Consider the following 15,773-nt stretch of genomic DNA (forward strand, 5'->3'; position numbering starts at 1 on the left):
TGGGGGCCGGGGCTCACACCATCCCTGCCCTGGGAGGAGATGGCCGGCAGGTGACAAGGCCCAGTGAGTGCGGTGGGTGCTCAGGCTGGAGAAGGGCCCCCGCCGTCCACCCCGCAGAGACAGGACAAGGGGTGGGCCGCGGTGCTCCCGATAAAGCCCGTTCTGAGTCAGGAGGCCAGGACCGAGACACAGGGAGGGAGGGAGGTGATGCGCCCCCCCCACCACCGCATTTTTTCAAATTCTTTTCATTTTCTTCTTAAATTATGAATGCAACGATGCATCTTGTTAAAAACAAATTGAAACAGTACCAGACTGAATCTCCCCACCTCCACCCCCGCCCCGGCAACTGTGAGCCAACCATTGTTAACACCATTAGCATCCTTCCAGAATGGTCCTCGGCCTGTTAGAACACCAAGGGAGTCCCTATTCCTCTGGTCTGCTGCTGGGGGTTTTGGGTCGGTTTATTTTCACTGAGTAAACCGTACGTGCCCCTTTTCGAGTCCATACACACAGATCTGCCCCTTTCTTTCCCAACGGCTGCGTTCTACTCAGAGCTGAACAACGACTTGTTCCCCAGGGACTGGCTGAGGGGCGGGCGCCTTCCATCTGCTGGGATCACAGTCGGACGCTCTGCAATCGTCCCGGGTGGGTCCACATCCGGCAGTGGCGCCTCCGGGACAAGGGGAAGGGCATCCCAACCGGTGACAGGCCTGCCCCTCGCCCTCCGTGGAGGCTGTGCTGGTGCCAATTCACCAATGCCTGGCCCCTGCCCGGCCCCCGCCGCCCGCTCCGCCCAACAGCAGGGACGCAGCCCTCTAGGGCCTTGTGGGAGGGATGGGTGGCATTTTCATCTCTGGGTCCCCGTGCCAGGGTCAGAATCTGCCACACAGCAGAGTGGAGCACATCACTGAAGACAGGCTGACGCCAATTACAACAACAGCTACTCTACCAACAGCACCAGGCATTAGGTCAGACTCCTCACGTGTGTTTTCTTATTTAATCCCCATTTAAAGATGGGGAAACTGAGGCACAGAGCAGTTCAATCACACCCAAGGCCGCACGTGGCTTCTAGGTGGAAGGGCTGGGATGAACATACAGCTCGGAAACAAAGAGACACCCCACTCCTCAAGCAGGGCAGGGTTGCTGAGGGTCCAAGAGGGGCAGGGAAGCTACAGGGGCCTCAGAGTAGGGCAGGTGCGGAGCAGGCAGGGCTGAGCGCACAGCCACGCCCTGTTTGGCGGTGGGTTGTTCACTGTCTCTGTATTCCCATCCGGCTAAGGAGGTGAAGATACTGTCCAGGTAGGCAGGAGGAAGTGAGAATTCAAGAAACAGACTCTTAAAAGAGGAGACAGGCAGGTCAAGATCTGCAGCGCCCCCCACCCCCCCACGCCCAGGCTGGAGTGAAGGCACGGGGTGCAGTGGGGCTGGGGTGCAGGGCTCAGGACTCACAAAATTCAGAAGGTGACAGGCAGCCCAGGGTGGGCCACAGCCAGACACAGGCTGGCCCAGGGTCCTGGGGCTGCTGGGGCCCAGACCCCGGGGTCCCCGAACGGCCCTGGGGGTCCGGCTCCTGTTCTGAGGGGGATGGGGACGAAGGAGAGTGACCACTCTGTCTGCTTTTGGGGGGGCACACGAGGGCGAGTGGGGAGACAGCTGTGCTTGCCTGGGTGTAGGGGACGGGAAATGCCCGGGACTCAGGGCTTCGTGGCCCGAGGAAGGCATTGGGGATGGTGGGGCCGCCAAAGCCCACAGAAGATCCAGGAAGGGGTCCACTCCAGGGCTGGGGACAGAGTCCAGGGCAGTCGACGCCGAGGCAGCTACAGCGGGTGGGTTGCCCAGGAGGGGGCCGGGGCCCGCTGGGCAGCAGCACCAACGGCCTGGGCAGCAGAGGGCCGTGCAGGAGGTGGGGAGATGGCCACGAAGACGGGCGGTGGGGGGGGGGGGGGGGGGGCCCCAGAGGTGGGGGGGGGGGGGCCGGGGGGGGCTGCAAGGCGGTGGGGGTGCTGGCAGGCAGAGGACCAGCACCGGGGCGGGGGTGCAGCAGGCATCCTCATCCCCACAGAGGGCAGTGCAGCCCCCAGCCACCGGCAGCTGTCCCCAGACTCCTAAGGAGCTTCTGTAGAGCAGGTGGGTAGGCACCCCTGCCCGGACGGGGAGGGGAAGGGAGGGGAGGGGACACGCCAAGCGCAGAGGTCGCCAGCGGCAGGGGCACAGCGATGCTCAGAGCTCCCTGGCTGACGCGTGTGCCGGCCTTCTGGGCAGCCGCGTCCTTCCTTCCATAGGCCCCTCCCCTCGACAGCATTCTCGCAGCGCCTGCTGTATGCAGAGCCCTTAGCAGCTTGACCCGTCTAAGTAGGGGAGAAGACGGGGAGCCCCAGGCTGTGCCAGCACCCCTGGCCTGAGAGCCGGGTTTAGGATGAATTAGCCCCAGCCCTGGCACGGGGGTGGGGAGAGTGGGCGCTGCCTTCCAGCCCTTCTCTGGACGCGCTGTGCTCGGGGGCTGAGCAGCCACTAGGTTCCGGGGTGGCGCTGGGCGAGAATGGAGCAGGGCAGGAACCAGGCCAGAACCCTCCTGGGGCCTCGCAGGGCTGCAGAGGCATCCCTCCGCCTGCGCCCACCCTCCTCCCCGTGCCTGCTGAGCCAGACCCAGAGGGGACCCCCATGGGTCTTCCCAGGAGCGGGGTGGCTGGGGATTTGGGGTCAGCCCTCCACTGGGGGCTGAGGAAGCAGGCACCCCCCAGAAGGGTGGAGATGGCACGAAGATGGTGGCGAAAATGAGCGACGGGGACACGCCTGGCCACGAGGACCAGCTTCCTGGTGTGGCTTGGGACAGTTCCTGTTTTAAAGCCCTCACCCAGTGCAACTCCTGAGCCTCTGCCCTCAGCCTCCGGCCCCACCCCCAACAAAAAGGATCTTTTTTTTTTTTTCTTCACCAAGAGAAACACAGAAAAACCCAAAGGAAAGGGGACCCTTGGTACAGCAGGGCCACTCAGGAGCTTTGCGTGTGCTTAACAGACACAGGTACGGAGGCCCCTCCCCACCCCAAAGCCAGGGGGCAGCAGGGACAGGCCCCTGGGACCAGGACGGTTTCTCCATCTGAGAGCGGCACCGGCCCTGGAGACCCCCTGGGAAGACAGGGTCTCAGGGTTGTCCCCAGAGGTGACATGTGGGGTGGGGTGTCTGTGGGGGCAGGGCGCTATGGGTTGTTTAGTGGGTTTGGGGACATTTAAAAATATTTTTTGCTTGGTGTCCCTAAGAGAACCAGCATCTTGCAGGAGGAGGAGGGTGGAGCATCTCTCGGGCTTGGAGCGAGGCTGCCAGGACGTGGCTTCCCAAAGGCAGTGAGCACGGGCGGCCTGGCTGGGGCAGGGGTGGGAGCCGCAGGGAAAGGTCCCAGATGCAGTCTGGGGAGCCCGCAGCAGCAGCAACATCCAGCCGTGGATCTGCAGTTCACACACAAATCAGCACAACTCAAACTCACTGATAGGGGCTCCCCTGCTGGCACAGTGGTTAAGAACCTGCCCGCCAATGCAGGGGACACAGGCTCGAGCCCTGGTCCAGGAAGATCCCACATGCCGCAGAGCAACTAAGCCTGTGCACCACAACTACTGAGCCTGCGCTCTACATAGCCTGCAAGCCACAACTACTGAGTCTGTGCTCTAGAGCCCACGAGCTACAACTACTGAGCCCGTGCACCACAACTACTGAGCCTGCGCTCTAGAGCCCACAGGCCACAACTACTGAGCCCACGAGCCACAACTACTGAGCCCGTGTGCCACAACTACTGAGCCTGTGCTCTAGAGCCCACGAGCTACAACTACTGAGCCCGTGTGCCACAACTACTTAGCCTGTGCTCTAGAGCCCACGGGCCACAACTACTGAGCCTGTGCTCTACAGCCCACGAGCCACAACTACTGAGCCCGTGTGCCACAACTACTGAAGCCCGTGTGCCTAGAGCCCGTGCTCTGCAACAAGAGAAGCCACTGTAGTGAGAAGCCCGCGCACTGCAACAAAGAGTAGCCCCCGCTTGCTGCAACTAGAGAAAGCCCGCGCGCAACAACGAAGATCCAACGCAGCCAAAAATAAAATAAAAAAATAAATTTTAAAAACTCACTTATAAAGAACTCTTACAAGTCAGCGGGAAGAGGATCTGCACAGAGCCTTCTCCAAGGAAGACGCACAGACGGCCAGTGTGCACGTGATGCCGCTCAGCACCACGCGTGGTCAGGGAGACGAGACACGGCCGCACACACGCTGGGACGGGGGCAGTTCAGCCAGAGACTCGCCAGTGCTGACACTTAAACACACTCACCACGCAACCCAGCAGTGCCACTCCGAGGTACACACGCGAGACAGAAAACACACGTTCACTCAGAAACATGCACGTGCAGCGTTACTCACAGGAGCCAAAGCGGAACGACCCGCGTCCATCAGCAGATGAATGGATACACACAACGTGGTCCCTCCCTGCAGTGGTACAGGACTCGGCCACAGGAAAGGAAGGAAGTGCTGACACAGCTAGAACCTGGACAAACCTTGAACACGCGATGCTCGGTGAGAGAACCCAGTCACGAAACGGCAGGGTGCGTTTCTACTCATGTGAGTCCTCGGACCTGAAGAGTATTTCCACGTGACAGTCCCAGCCCCTGTGCTGAGCCCACCGGGTCCACTGAACGGAGGGGTCCTTCATTCCGCCCCTCAGCAGCCCTTAGTGACGGGGAGGCCCTGGGTCACCTGCCTCCTGAGGCTTGTCTCCAGGATCAGACCACAGGCCTGAGGACTGAGCACGAGGGACCCCCCCCCACCCCGAGGGAGGCGGCGGGGAAGCCCGCAGCCCCTTTGGACGCATCTCACAGCTCACCAGGCTCTGCAGACTGCAGACAGAGCCGGGCCGGGCTCTGACCCAACCTGTCAGGACAGGCCTCGGACAGGGGGATGGGGCGGGGCGTGAGGGGTCCTGGATTTCCCAGAGAGGGGTCCTCTGTCTGTGCCCCACCCTGTCCATCCATCATCCATCCATCTTCCCTCCCCCAGGATCTCGCACCACGTCACTGACATCCCCCCCAGCTCCCACTGAGAGGTGGGACCTACCTGCTCGCCCCCACCTGGGGCGGGAGCCAGTACTCCCACCCGTGGAGGACGGCGCTTCCGGGGCTGCTGGGAAAGGCTGCAGCTTCCACCTGGCGCACTCCGTCTCTCCCTCTCTGCGTGTCTCTCCTTCTCTCTGTGTCTCTCCCTCTAGCTCTCTGCCTCGGTCTCTGTCTTGCTCTCCTGCCGAGGCCCCGTGGAGGCCACCCTGCCTGAGTCCCCTCCGCTCAGGTGCTGGCCACGTGGAACGGCCTCGGGGAGCCTCAGCCACCACCTGGTGAGAACCCCCGGCTGACCGCAGCCCATCCCAGGGCCGTGAGGGTGGCAACCATCGAATGCTGGGGTCAGAAGCCAAGTATGGGGCGCTGCCACCCAGCGAGGGCACGGGGGTCTCTGGAAAGCCGGCCCCACAGCCATCACGCCCAGGACTCTCTGGTCAGAGTGAGGCCGGGAACGGAGGCCCGGCGCAAGCCCTCCTCCAGTTCCCTGTGCCCCAGGGTGGTCTCCTCTGGACGGGGCTCCGCCGCCCTCTGGCACACAGCCCGTGGGTGTGGACGGCGAGGCCCCTGCCGCCGTCACTGAGCCCGTGCTGGGCAGGGCGCTGGCCCAGGCGCTGGGGGGCAGGGGGAGTTGCTGAGCCTCAGCTGGGGCCCCCACTGCACTCAGGGCCCCCCAGCTGGGCCGTCGTGTCAGCAGGACCTGGGGCCTCAGGCATGCAAAGCCCTGGTCCAATCTTTAGGTCCTGGAGTGTGGAGGCCACTGCACATAACACTGTCCCCTCGGGGGGGCCCCCCGGGGACAGCCCTCCCACAGGTGTCTCTCAGGCGCTGCAGTGCCGCCACCGTCCAGCAGGGGCCGCCATGCAACCACATTCTGTCCCCGAGGCACCAGGACCAAGGTCGCCAGAAGGGGAAGGCCCCCAGGCTTCTGTCCTTCGGCAGCAAGGCCGGCCCACCCCTGGCCTAACCAACCCTAACTGCCCCCACCCCTGCCCTGACGTAGTAACGCGCCTCAGCACCCTCAGAAAGCTCTGTCCCCCCAGCGCCGAGGTGCCGGAGACCCTCCCCGTCCGGGAGGGTCTGCCTGTTCCCCCAACACAGTCTGCAGCCCCCAGCGCCCATCATGGGGCCTCACTCTGTCCCCAGTGCCCAAAAGATCTGCTTCCCTTCACACTCAGAAAGCGGCCATCAGAGACACCGCTGGGCCCCCGGAAGCTGAGTCCTCATCTGCCATCGCACGTAGCTCTGTAAATCCCACGCAAGGGCAGCTGGCAGAATCCTGCAGATGGAGGCTCCCGGAAGGTGCTGGAAGTCGCGGGTTTATCGCTGGGCCCTGCTGGGAACACGGCAGGAAGCCCGCTGCTCTGAGACTCCCCGACGCCCGCTTCCCCCCGGGGCTCTGCAAGAGCACCCTCGGCCCTGTTTCCGGGGTGAGGGACCCCCACTCCACAAGCACAGCTGAGACTTGATTCCATCCCTCCAGGAGAGACTTTATTCACAGTGTTAAGACAAGGTCACTTGCTGCACGGGTTAACAGAACGTTCCTCATGCCTCCTGCAACAATAAAGCCCCATTTTATCTAGTCCATAAATACCTAATTTCACTAAAAGACTGACTTCAAGCACCAGGCAGGTAGAATGACAGACACCAAAGACAGGAGCCCTTTCTTCCCCAGTAAAGGCTGGGGAAGCGGCACCGCAGACGGGAAGACATGCTCGTGAGGGCCAGCCTGTCCCCCGCCCCGGGGTCACTGCCGGAGCTCCCACTTCCCACGGGGAACCAACGCGGCCCCTCCCTTAAGAGCTGACAGGGTCCACGCCCTGGTGGCGGCCAGCCTGCCCTCAACCAGCAAGGCCACACGGCACCCGACACACAAACTAGCACAGTCTCTGCTCACGGGCCGCAGCAAGTTACAACCACAGGCACGCAACTTGTAGAGGATATAAAATACAACTGAACACGATGAGCTTTTTTAAACTAATGATTTTATTGTTTCTATCAAAATGATACGTGCATGTTATAAAATACAGCCATAAAGAAAGTTCCCTGCTGCTCAGCCTGAGGTGGCGGACTGGTCCGAAGGTGTGCAGGTGCCCTCTGTGCCTGTTCAGCGGTTCCCCGCTGCTCAGGCCACTGAGTGGGTAGGAACCTCCACCGAGCGGTCTTAAGCTGTTCTTCCACAAACTCTTAAAATGGAAATAGGGTGACGAAAATAAAGTTTCTAAAAGAAAAATAGCAGGAAACCACCCGGACTGGCAGGCGTCCTGAACATCTGCCGTTCAGGGTTCCAAACCCGCTCACACCTGCAGAGAACCAGGGGACGTCCAGACAGACACCTGACAAGAAGGGGGGCCCCGTCCCACACGCCACGCTGGCAGTGACTTTCCGATCCCGGTTATTAAGTACGTACCCATTCTCCGCCGTCTGCCAGCAACAAGCCCAGCAAAGCCAGTGCCAAAGATTCCGAAAAACACAGGGATTTAAACTCAGCCCTGAGAAAATTCGACCCACACCTGGGCTGCTGCGCATCATGAGGACAGGCGCTCGGCCGTCCTGGAGCCTGAGCAAGCCGCCCGCCGCTCGGCCCCGTGCCGCGCCCCAGCGTCCTCCCAAAGCGCCGGCAGGTGCTGCCGCCGGCAGAGGACTAGCCTCAAGTGCACACGTCCTGGTCCTGGAACCCGAGACTCTGCGGCCCCACGTGGCAAAGCGGACTGTGCAGCTGTGGTTAAGGGTCTTGAGAAGGGAGGCGGGATTATGCCAGGGCGGGGGGCGGGGGGGGCAACGTCATCACGAGGGCCCTAACAGGAGGGAGGTGGGAGGGCCAGGGCCAGAGGGAGGTGTGGGGAGGAGGCCGAGTCGGGGATGAGAGAAGCCACTGGCTCAGATGGAGGACGGCCTCGGGCCACGAACCGCGGTGCCTCTAGGAGCTGGAAGAGGAGGAGACGGACCCTCCCCTTTGGACGTGTGGCCTCCGGGCTGGGGCATAAATGTGTTGTTTAAGCCACCAAGTCTGTGCTGACCTGTTAGTGGGGAAGAAACCTGACTTGCCTTTTTTAAAAAATAAAAACACTGCCTTCCTAACAGTAGACATATTCCAGCCACGCTGTGTGCTGCCTGAGGTTTTCACAGAGTTGCTAAAAGGACCTGGGGCCCAGCCAGCAGAGTGGAGGCCTGCGCGAGGCTGTGGACGGAGGGTGGCCTGGCCCTGCGCCCCGAGCTTCCGCCCCAGGGGCTGGAGTGAGAGCCAGGTCAAGGGGCTCCATTGGCCTCACTTGCCGGGAAGGCAGCTGTGGGCCCAGGTCTGACCTGATTGCTCCGGCTTACCTCCTGTCTAAGGAGGACACTTGGAAAACATTCTGGAAATTGTCTTCTAATAATGTCGCTGGCTCATCGTGACGAGTATGTATGAGAAATAAAAGGCATTCTTTACATGACAAATGACGGGCAACTAAAAATATCTCACAGGAGCTTTGGCAGGACCAGACAGGACGTCTGGACCCCTGAGCCTGGCATTTTTAGCAACTGAGACCCAGGAGACAGCAGGCAGCGCGGGAAGCTGCTGCCCTTTGTCAAGAGCCCGACCGTCCCCTCCTGACGCAGAAACCACTACGTCTGCATTCTATCCGAGATTCATGAATGTGTTTCAAAGTATTTACCCAATCACGTATATAGAAAGTTCAACTACAAAGAGCTTAGCACAAAACATTTTTTTAAATGATTCCAAAATAATTTCAGACTTCCAGAAAGTTGCAGAAACAGGCCAGTTCTGTCTGCCTGCTTCTCCCGACGACACCCGCTGCGAGCACAGGACAAGAAGTGCTGTGACTGACGTGCGGGCCCTCGGGCTCCCCGGTGGCCCTAGCCTCCCTGGACCCTTGGCCCGGGGCAGCCCCTCCATCTGTTGTCCAGGACGCGGCCCTTCTGGGGAGCGCTGTTCCTCACTCTGCAGCCCGTCCCGCATGTCAGGTGTGTCTGCGTGTGCTCATTAGACTGAGGTGAGGCACTCCGGGGAAGACAACGGCAGAAGCAATGCCGCCTTCTCAGGGCATCGGTCGGGGCAGGCGCTGCGGGGAGCGGGCAGTCAGGCAGCCACGCTGAGAAGCCTCAGCTGCTTGCCAAGTGCCTCGCAGGGCGCCCTCCAGACCAGGCAAAGCTGTTCCACGTCACGCTGCCCACCAACCTCAGGACCACCGACGCCCCTTCCTTCCATGTGGGTTGGGACCCGGAGGAGGGGTGTCCCTTCCTGCACTGATACATTTACCCCATTCATTATTTCCATCAACAGGGGCTCCTGGGTAGGAACTGATTCTGCAGCCAAAGCCCACAACAGTCCTTCCTTCTTCTGCTCCACTGGCCCCCGATCGGGCTACTGGGAGCTCCATCGCATGTCCTCTCGACAAGCCCATCATGGTTCCAGCAATTCCTTACTTTCTGACACGAGAGGGTCCAGGCTCACCTGGACTTTCCTGCCCCTGGTCCCTTGGTGCCCAGAGCGAGGGGACGTCCGTACAAACATGCGCGCACGCATACGCACTTACACGTCTGCCTCTCTACCCGCTGCCCTGGCAGATGTCCAAGAACCAGGATCCCACAGCCCCGGCTCTCGTCACCCACAGCACAGCTCCAGCTTTTTCCACCTTACAGTTCACAGCCTCCGAACCCCTGTCCACGTGACGAACAAACATACTAACCGGATACAGGTCTCGGCTTTCCGTCTCTAGCATTAATCAAAACACCGTTTTCCAAAGCACCTGGACAAGTCCCGTCCCGCCGGCCCCTCTGCCGCGGGCAGTCAGCGTTCGCGACACGGCTGGGCTCGGGGTCACTGCCGCTGTCCCACGGTGGCCCCCCCCCCCCGTCCCGGTTTACCTCTTGAGCACGGAAAACAAGAACATGGCTCCGAGTCAGAAGCACTCAGAGAGCTGCCCCCCACCCCCACACCTGTCGGCAACCATCCTCACTGGTTTCCAGTTTGCCTTCCGTAGTTTCCTGTTGCTCAGGCACGCGGGTGTTGTGCTGGTTCCTTCTCTCTCTCTCACCACGATGTTCTCTGGGCCCCGGTTCCCTCTCGGAGCCTGCTCACGGTGAGTCACCCCGGGGCAGCGCGGGGCGCTCCGTTCTCTCTCCCCCAGTCCTTCCTGTGGCCGCCCAGGGCCCCGTCTCTAAATGCTTTCCAACTGCAGACAATGCTGCGATAAATAACCTTGTGTGTGTGTGACGCTGCACTGTTGGAAAACACAAAATATTTTCGTGCCTCACTTTGCTGACAGAAACCACGGCTTTTCACAAACTAGCTAAAAATATGAAAACAACCTGCAGAACAATTAGAAGCACAGACAGAGAGCCGATGCTGAACAGTGACAAACCACAGATGAAGCCCTTGGTGCTGGGGAGCCCCGTGGAGATGGGACCAGCCTCAGAGGGACCATCAGGGAGGGCCTGACCTAGTATGGCCATCACCGTAGGACCGAGGCAGAGGGACGTCAACACAGAGAACTGGACACGGCCGAGGAGCAGACCACGAGGGTTTCCCGGAGCCTGGCCTGGGTCGCCAGGCAGAAGAAGGGGGGATCAGGGCCGGCTGTCCCCACCAGCGGGGACACACCTGGATCCTCCCAGCACTGGCCACACTGGGACAAAAGCCAGCTGACTGGGGGGCCAGGGAAGGCAGTCCACAGGGCAGGTCCAGGGGCTCTGCTGTGGTTCTGAGCCCACACGACAAGGCGCCCCAGAAACGCCATCGCGGGGTCTGCACCCCCAGGAGGTCTGTCCTGACAGCACCCTGGGCAGCTCTCAGCGGGAACGCGCTGCCCCGACCACGTCTGGCCGGGAAGCAGGGATGGCTGCGGTCTCGGGGGCTTCCTCGGAGTAAAAGCACTGGAGGCTACTGTGCACATCGATCGACGGGGGGACGTTCTGTTTCTCAGTTACAGCAAATGAGTTCTTAAAATTAAACCATCTAGTTTAACAAGTATCGTCTGATCCAAATCAGAAAATGCCCCCGGACTCGAAAGATACGTGGCGTTTGTGCATCAGCAAAAAAAAATCAAGAAGTCAGAAAAATCAACAGCCAGGCTGCTTCCCACTTCCAAGCTTAGCCTCAAGGAGAAAGAGAGACGGAAAGAAAAGGCACGTACGTTTACGAGTACAAAGAGAAACGCATTTGCTAGGAAACGCTTTCCCGATGATCTCTGTCTACGTGACAGACCACAATTCGTGAACATTTATCACTTTTGCACCGAAAAGACACGCAGAACCCGTGATGTGAATCCAGCGTCTCACAGGAACCTGCGGTGTCCACTCACTAGGCGGACGTCATCCGGCACCTCACCTTCCCGGGAGCCCCATCGCACACCTGACCTTAAAGATAAAACCTAACACTCCTGGGGGAAAATGGGATCTCAAAGGGACAACGGTTTTCCAGAATCCTTTTGGGAGCTTCAGAAGACGAGCCATCTCCCAGCCACGAGGCGCATCGATCAGGGAAGGGTGTCTGTCTTTATTTCGAGTGGCACCTCGCGGCGTCACCAAAGCCCCTTCCTGAGCCACGGTACCTACAAGCAAGCTGCTGGGGCGGCAGGTCATCGGACAACCCACACAGCCCTGCGGGCTTCTTCCCATCACGGTTCCGATTTTGTCTCTGACTTTCCATCTATCAAATCTCCAAATCCCAGTTTTTCCAGGGGTTCTGGTACCATCAGCTGCCTGAAAGGAAAAGTGAGAGCTGTCAGGGTGGCCGGGAGGACAAGCCCTGTCCACGCGGGGCCGAGGTAGGCCCTGGGCACCCGCCACCATCTCACCCCCAACCACTCCGTCCTGGGAACAGACCCCGAGCGGTACCCTTAGCCCTGCACCCCCGAGGGGCAGGAAGCAGCCGAGGCCGGGACAGAGGAGCCCCGCCGTGCTCCCGGCCACACCTCCCTCGTCACGTGGCCCCGGAACTCGCGGGGCCGGCCACCTAGACAGCCAGCAGGAGACCAGAGGCAGAGCGCGTCGAGGTGCAGGGGTGAAGGAGAGCCTGGCAGCTCCGGGGTGCAGTCCCTCCACTCCTGCCCCCTTTACCTGCCCCCGATTGCCATGCGCACGAAACCCAGTGGCCCAGCAACAGTCCTTAAGACGATGTCCCCAGAGTCGCAAACCCCAGGTGGCACAATCTAACCTGGCAGCAGATTAAACCACTGTACAGTGATGGGATGCACGAGACACCCCTTAAACCCAGAACAGGCAAAGAACGATAAACCTTCCCACATCTTTGCCAAAAGAGTACAACTGGCCGACAGCTCTTACAACTGACTGTCAGCTCCACTGCGGTCAGCAGGACCACGACTCCCAAAGGACACCCTATTCCCTAGAGCTTGTGAGTGCGACCTTACACGGGAGGGGGTTAAGGCTGAAGATGAAAAGAACGTTGTCAATCAGCCAGTCTGGAGATGAGACCACCGTGGATTATCCAGGTGGACCCAACCTAATCCCATGAATCCTTAAAATTAGAGAAACTTTGCTGGCTCTGGTCAGAGAGAAAAGATGTAAAGAGGAGAGAGGAGGGGCCAGATGCAGCCCCGTGGAACGTGAGGGTGGAGAAAGGGGCCTCGGGCTGAGGACATGGCGTCGCTGGGAGCTGGAACAGGCCAGGAGACAGCGCCTCCAGAGGGAACCTGCCCGCACCTGGGTCGGGCAGAGGGCTTTCCCAGGACTGTCTGCTCTACCCTCTGGCACCCGGTCAGGAGGCCCGGCCTCAGGCGGGAACCGGACCTGAGGTCGGGGATCACACGTGTGTTTGCTGGGTCTCTGCCGACAGTGCAACCCCAATTTTAACAGTTGCTGCTGTGAGAAAACGTGCCCCCACCTAAGTCGCAGACACGTCCACTTAAGGCTGACAGGGCCCGAGTCCTCGTGAGGCGACTTGCAAACCCTACCACGGTCTGGTTTTTAAAACGACACACATGAAGTAGGTAGGGGCAAAATAAGGTCTGGAATGTCGGCAGAAAGGAAAAAAGAGGAGGAGAAAAGAGGCTTTTAAAAAGGGTGATGGATAAGGGCAAAATGGGAAAAACCTTGATCCTGAATCTGGATGATGGTTATGGAGATCTAGACGATCCTCTGCTTCTGTACGTTTGAGGATTTTCATTGAAAACAAACTGAAAGTCTCCAGTCAAAGTAAATGACCAAGTCAGAAACACACACATCCCCGTACATTCATCCAAACGTCGCCTGACCAACCAGTGAAGCCACTTGAATCGTGGGACCCACAGAGCGGTGGCCGCGTCCCTGTCTCCCCACGTCCTCAGCGGCCCAGAGAGGATGGTGCCCAAAAGCTGCGCTGGGTGAGGGGCCACCACATGGAGGCGCGGGCAGCACCCTCCCAGGGGCAAATGGGGAAAAGAGGGCGCTTCTGCTGGCCCTGCCTGGAAACCCTGGTCAGGCAGCAGGAGCTGCTCTGGGACCCAACCAGCCAAACCCTCCGAGCAACCTCACGCAGGAGCTGCTGGGCCGCGTGCTGGCCCAGGGATGACTGACCCAGGGACGGTGACCCGAGCTTCGGGGAGGCGGGCGACCTGCTCACACCCTCACACAGGGCGGAGACCAGCTCCAAACTCAGTCTCGGAGGCGTGGCCACACCAAGAAGAAACTCAAGGAGTTCAGGGGTTTTGAAGACGCATCAATTTGAAAGAGAGTGACTGGAACGTGCAGATCCGACGGATGCGCTACTCGGGGCCGGGGCCGGCCCGTCGTCAGATGCCAGCGCCGCGAGCCTGCGCGACTCAGGAAGCCACCTGAGGGTCCGTCCCCCTCAAAGGCCCCAGTGTCCCCGACAGCCCTCAACACACCGGGGCCTGAGAAGCACAGCAGATCTCGCCTGGGGCGGAATGTCTGAGTTTGTTAAGGGAAAATGAAAATGAGGCTCAGGTTTTTGTCAACCTGTCTTCAGACACGGCCTCTGATGACTCGACTCCTTAGTGAACTAATGAAGGGCTCAAAAGGCAGAAATAAAAGTTCCCACCCAAGGACGTAATTGTACGTTACGCACTTTCCCCGTGAAGGTTTACAATAGTACTTATTTTAAGGAAAATCTCAACAGATCAGTTAAGAGCGTTCTTGTCTTCTTTAAAGGTGACATCCAGTAAATTCTGATTAAGGCAGGAAGAATCACTCGTCGCTCATCGTTCCTTACGGGGCCCACTGTCTCGCCTGTCACGCTGCAAACAGCTCTGAGCCGACGTGGAACAAAACAACAGAGCACATACTTTTATGTTCCAAGAAAAATATTTAAAGGAATAAGCTGTGTACCCACAAATCTTTAAATCTTTCGACTCAGTCAGCATTTTTATGATGTGCTACTCTGAAAGCTGAATGACATGTCAGTAGCCCCCAAATTTGGGAAGAAAATACTCGGAGGAGGGCAATCATGTCCAATGCTATCACGGGAGAAAAGGTTCCCGTGATTTTGCTAAACGACTTGGAGTACAACTGAATCTCTGAAAAGCCTCAACTTCGCGGGCAAGCAGCCCTACAGTTCCGAAACACAAGCTGAACTGAGGCCTCCGGGAATCAACATTTTAGCCAGAGACGCGGGAGGGGGGAGAAGCCATAAATAACCGTTGGCATGTACTTGCCTCTCCATCCTGCACTCCAGATACTCTTTTGACTCGTTTCTGCACAAAGCATTTTCGAAATTGTTGTCCCGGAGACACTTCATGAATCTCTCTTTAAAGCTTTTACATTCCCCTGTAACAAACAGAAAAGCGTTTCCTTTTTAAAGTGAAAACATCACAGGCCCGCCCCGCAGCCTTACTGGCAGAACCCCTCCTCCCCCTTTGAAAACTGGTTTCCTCCCGAAACACGCTGGAAACAGACTGGAAAAAGCAAACGTGCCGAGTGGGAAAGCAAGTACAGGAGAAGGAGGGCATCCAGGCGGCGGCGCCGGGCAGCTCACGCGGGATTCTCCCGACGTTGCCGCGTGTGTCTAACATTTCTCAGTAAAATGCTGGCACACGAAAAATCCATCCATAAACCTATCTCCGAAGCCTTGGTTTCCACGTAGTTTGCGACGATCAGGAGCGTCCTTCGCTCTCGCGCGAGACACCCGTTTAACCCCGCGGGCCTCACACCCGCGAAGGACCCTGTCAACGCAACGTCGGCCCCAGACTGGAGGCCGGGACTCCGCGTCCCCTCCCCGGTTCCGAGGGCCCAGCCCCGTCCGGCGCCCACCCTCGGGCCGCGGCCGGAGGCCCTGAGCCGGGACCGGACCCGGCCGGGCCGAACCCAGCCTCAGCGGCCCCGCCCGCACCGCGAGCAGACGCCAGTGCCTCCCCGGCCGCGCGGCTCCAACGAGCCGGCCCAGAGCTGCGCCGGTCCGGCCGGGGAGCCCCGACCGCCCCCGCTCACCGAAGTGATCCAGCGGGAAGCTGCCCTTGTCCGGGGGCCGCGGCTGGAAGCTCTTGGACCCGAAGTTCATGGCCGTCGACATGATGGCGGCGCCCGGAGTCTCCAAGAGCGACGCGCGCTGTACGCAGGACGGCCGGCCGAGCGCCGAGCAGGCCCCCGCAGGAGCGCCGATCATGTCGAGCGGCGAGCCACCCCTGGTCGCTTGGCCCCGCCCCTCGCCCTATAGGGCCCGCCCTCACCACCAGGGCCCCACCCCCGGGCTCTAAAAGGCCCGGACCCTCCGCCAATTGCTCTGCGGGA

At 59.8% G+C, this 15,773-nt stretch overlaps 1 protein-coding gene across 1 annotated transcript; it reads right to left on the reverse strand.

The window, feature by feature from the left end:
• Positions 1-11,150: 11,150 nt before the first annotated feature.
• On the reverse strand, positions 11,151-15,631 carry COX19 (cytochrome c oxidase assembly factor COX19). Its single transcript, XM_027125547.1, has 3 exons — positions 15,474-15,631; positions 14,702-14,813; positions 11,151-11,792 (listed from the first exon to the last, which is right to left on the reverse strand). The coding sequence occupies exons 1-3, from the start codon at positions 15,553-15,555 to the stop codon at positions 11,708-11,710; spliced, it is 279 nt and encodes a 92-aa protein (XP_026981348.1). The 5' UTR covers positions 15,556-15,631; the 3' UTR covers positions 11,151-11,707.
• Between the last annotated feature and the right edge of the window lie 142 nt (positions 15,632-15,773).

Source organism: Aethalodelphis obliquidens, unplaced genomic scaffold, assembly GCF_003676395.1.
Source record: "Aethalodelphis obliquidens isolate GAN/ISIS:26980383/991018 unplaced genomic scaffold, ASM367639v1 scaffold30, whole genome shotgun sequence".
Lineage (NCBI taxonomy): Eukaryota > Metazoa > Chordata > Mammalia > Artiodactyla > Delphinidae > Aethalodelphis > Aethalodelphis obliquidens.

Coding starts and splice junctions, on each gene's coding strand:
- COX19 (XM_027125547.1), bottom strand. CDS start 15,555: ATGTCGACGGCCATGAACTTCGGGTCCAAGAGCTTCCAGCCGCGGCCC. Junction 14,814..15,473: donor CTTCCCGCTGGATCACTTCG/GTGAGCGGGGGC, acceptor TGTTTGTTACAG/GGGAATGTAAAAGCTTTAAA. Junction 11,793..14,701: donor CTGGAGTGCAGGATGGAGAG/GCAAGTACATGC, acceptor TTTTCCTTTCAG/GCAGCTGATGGTACCAGAAC.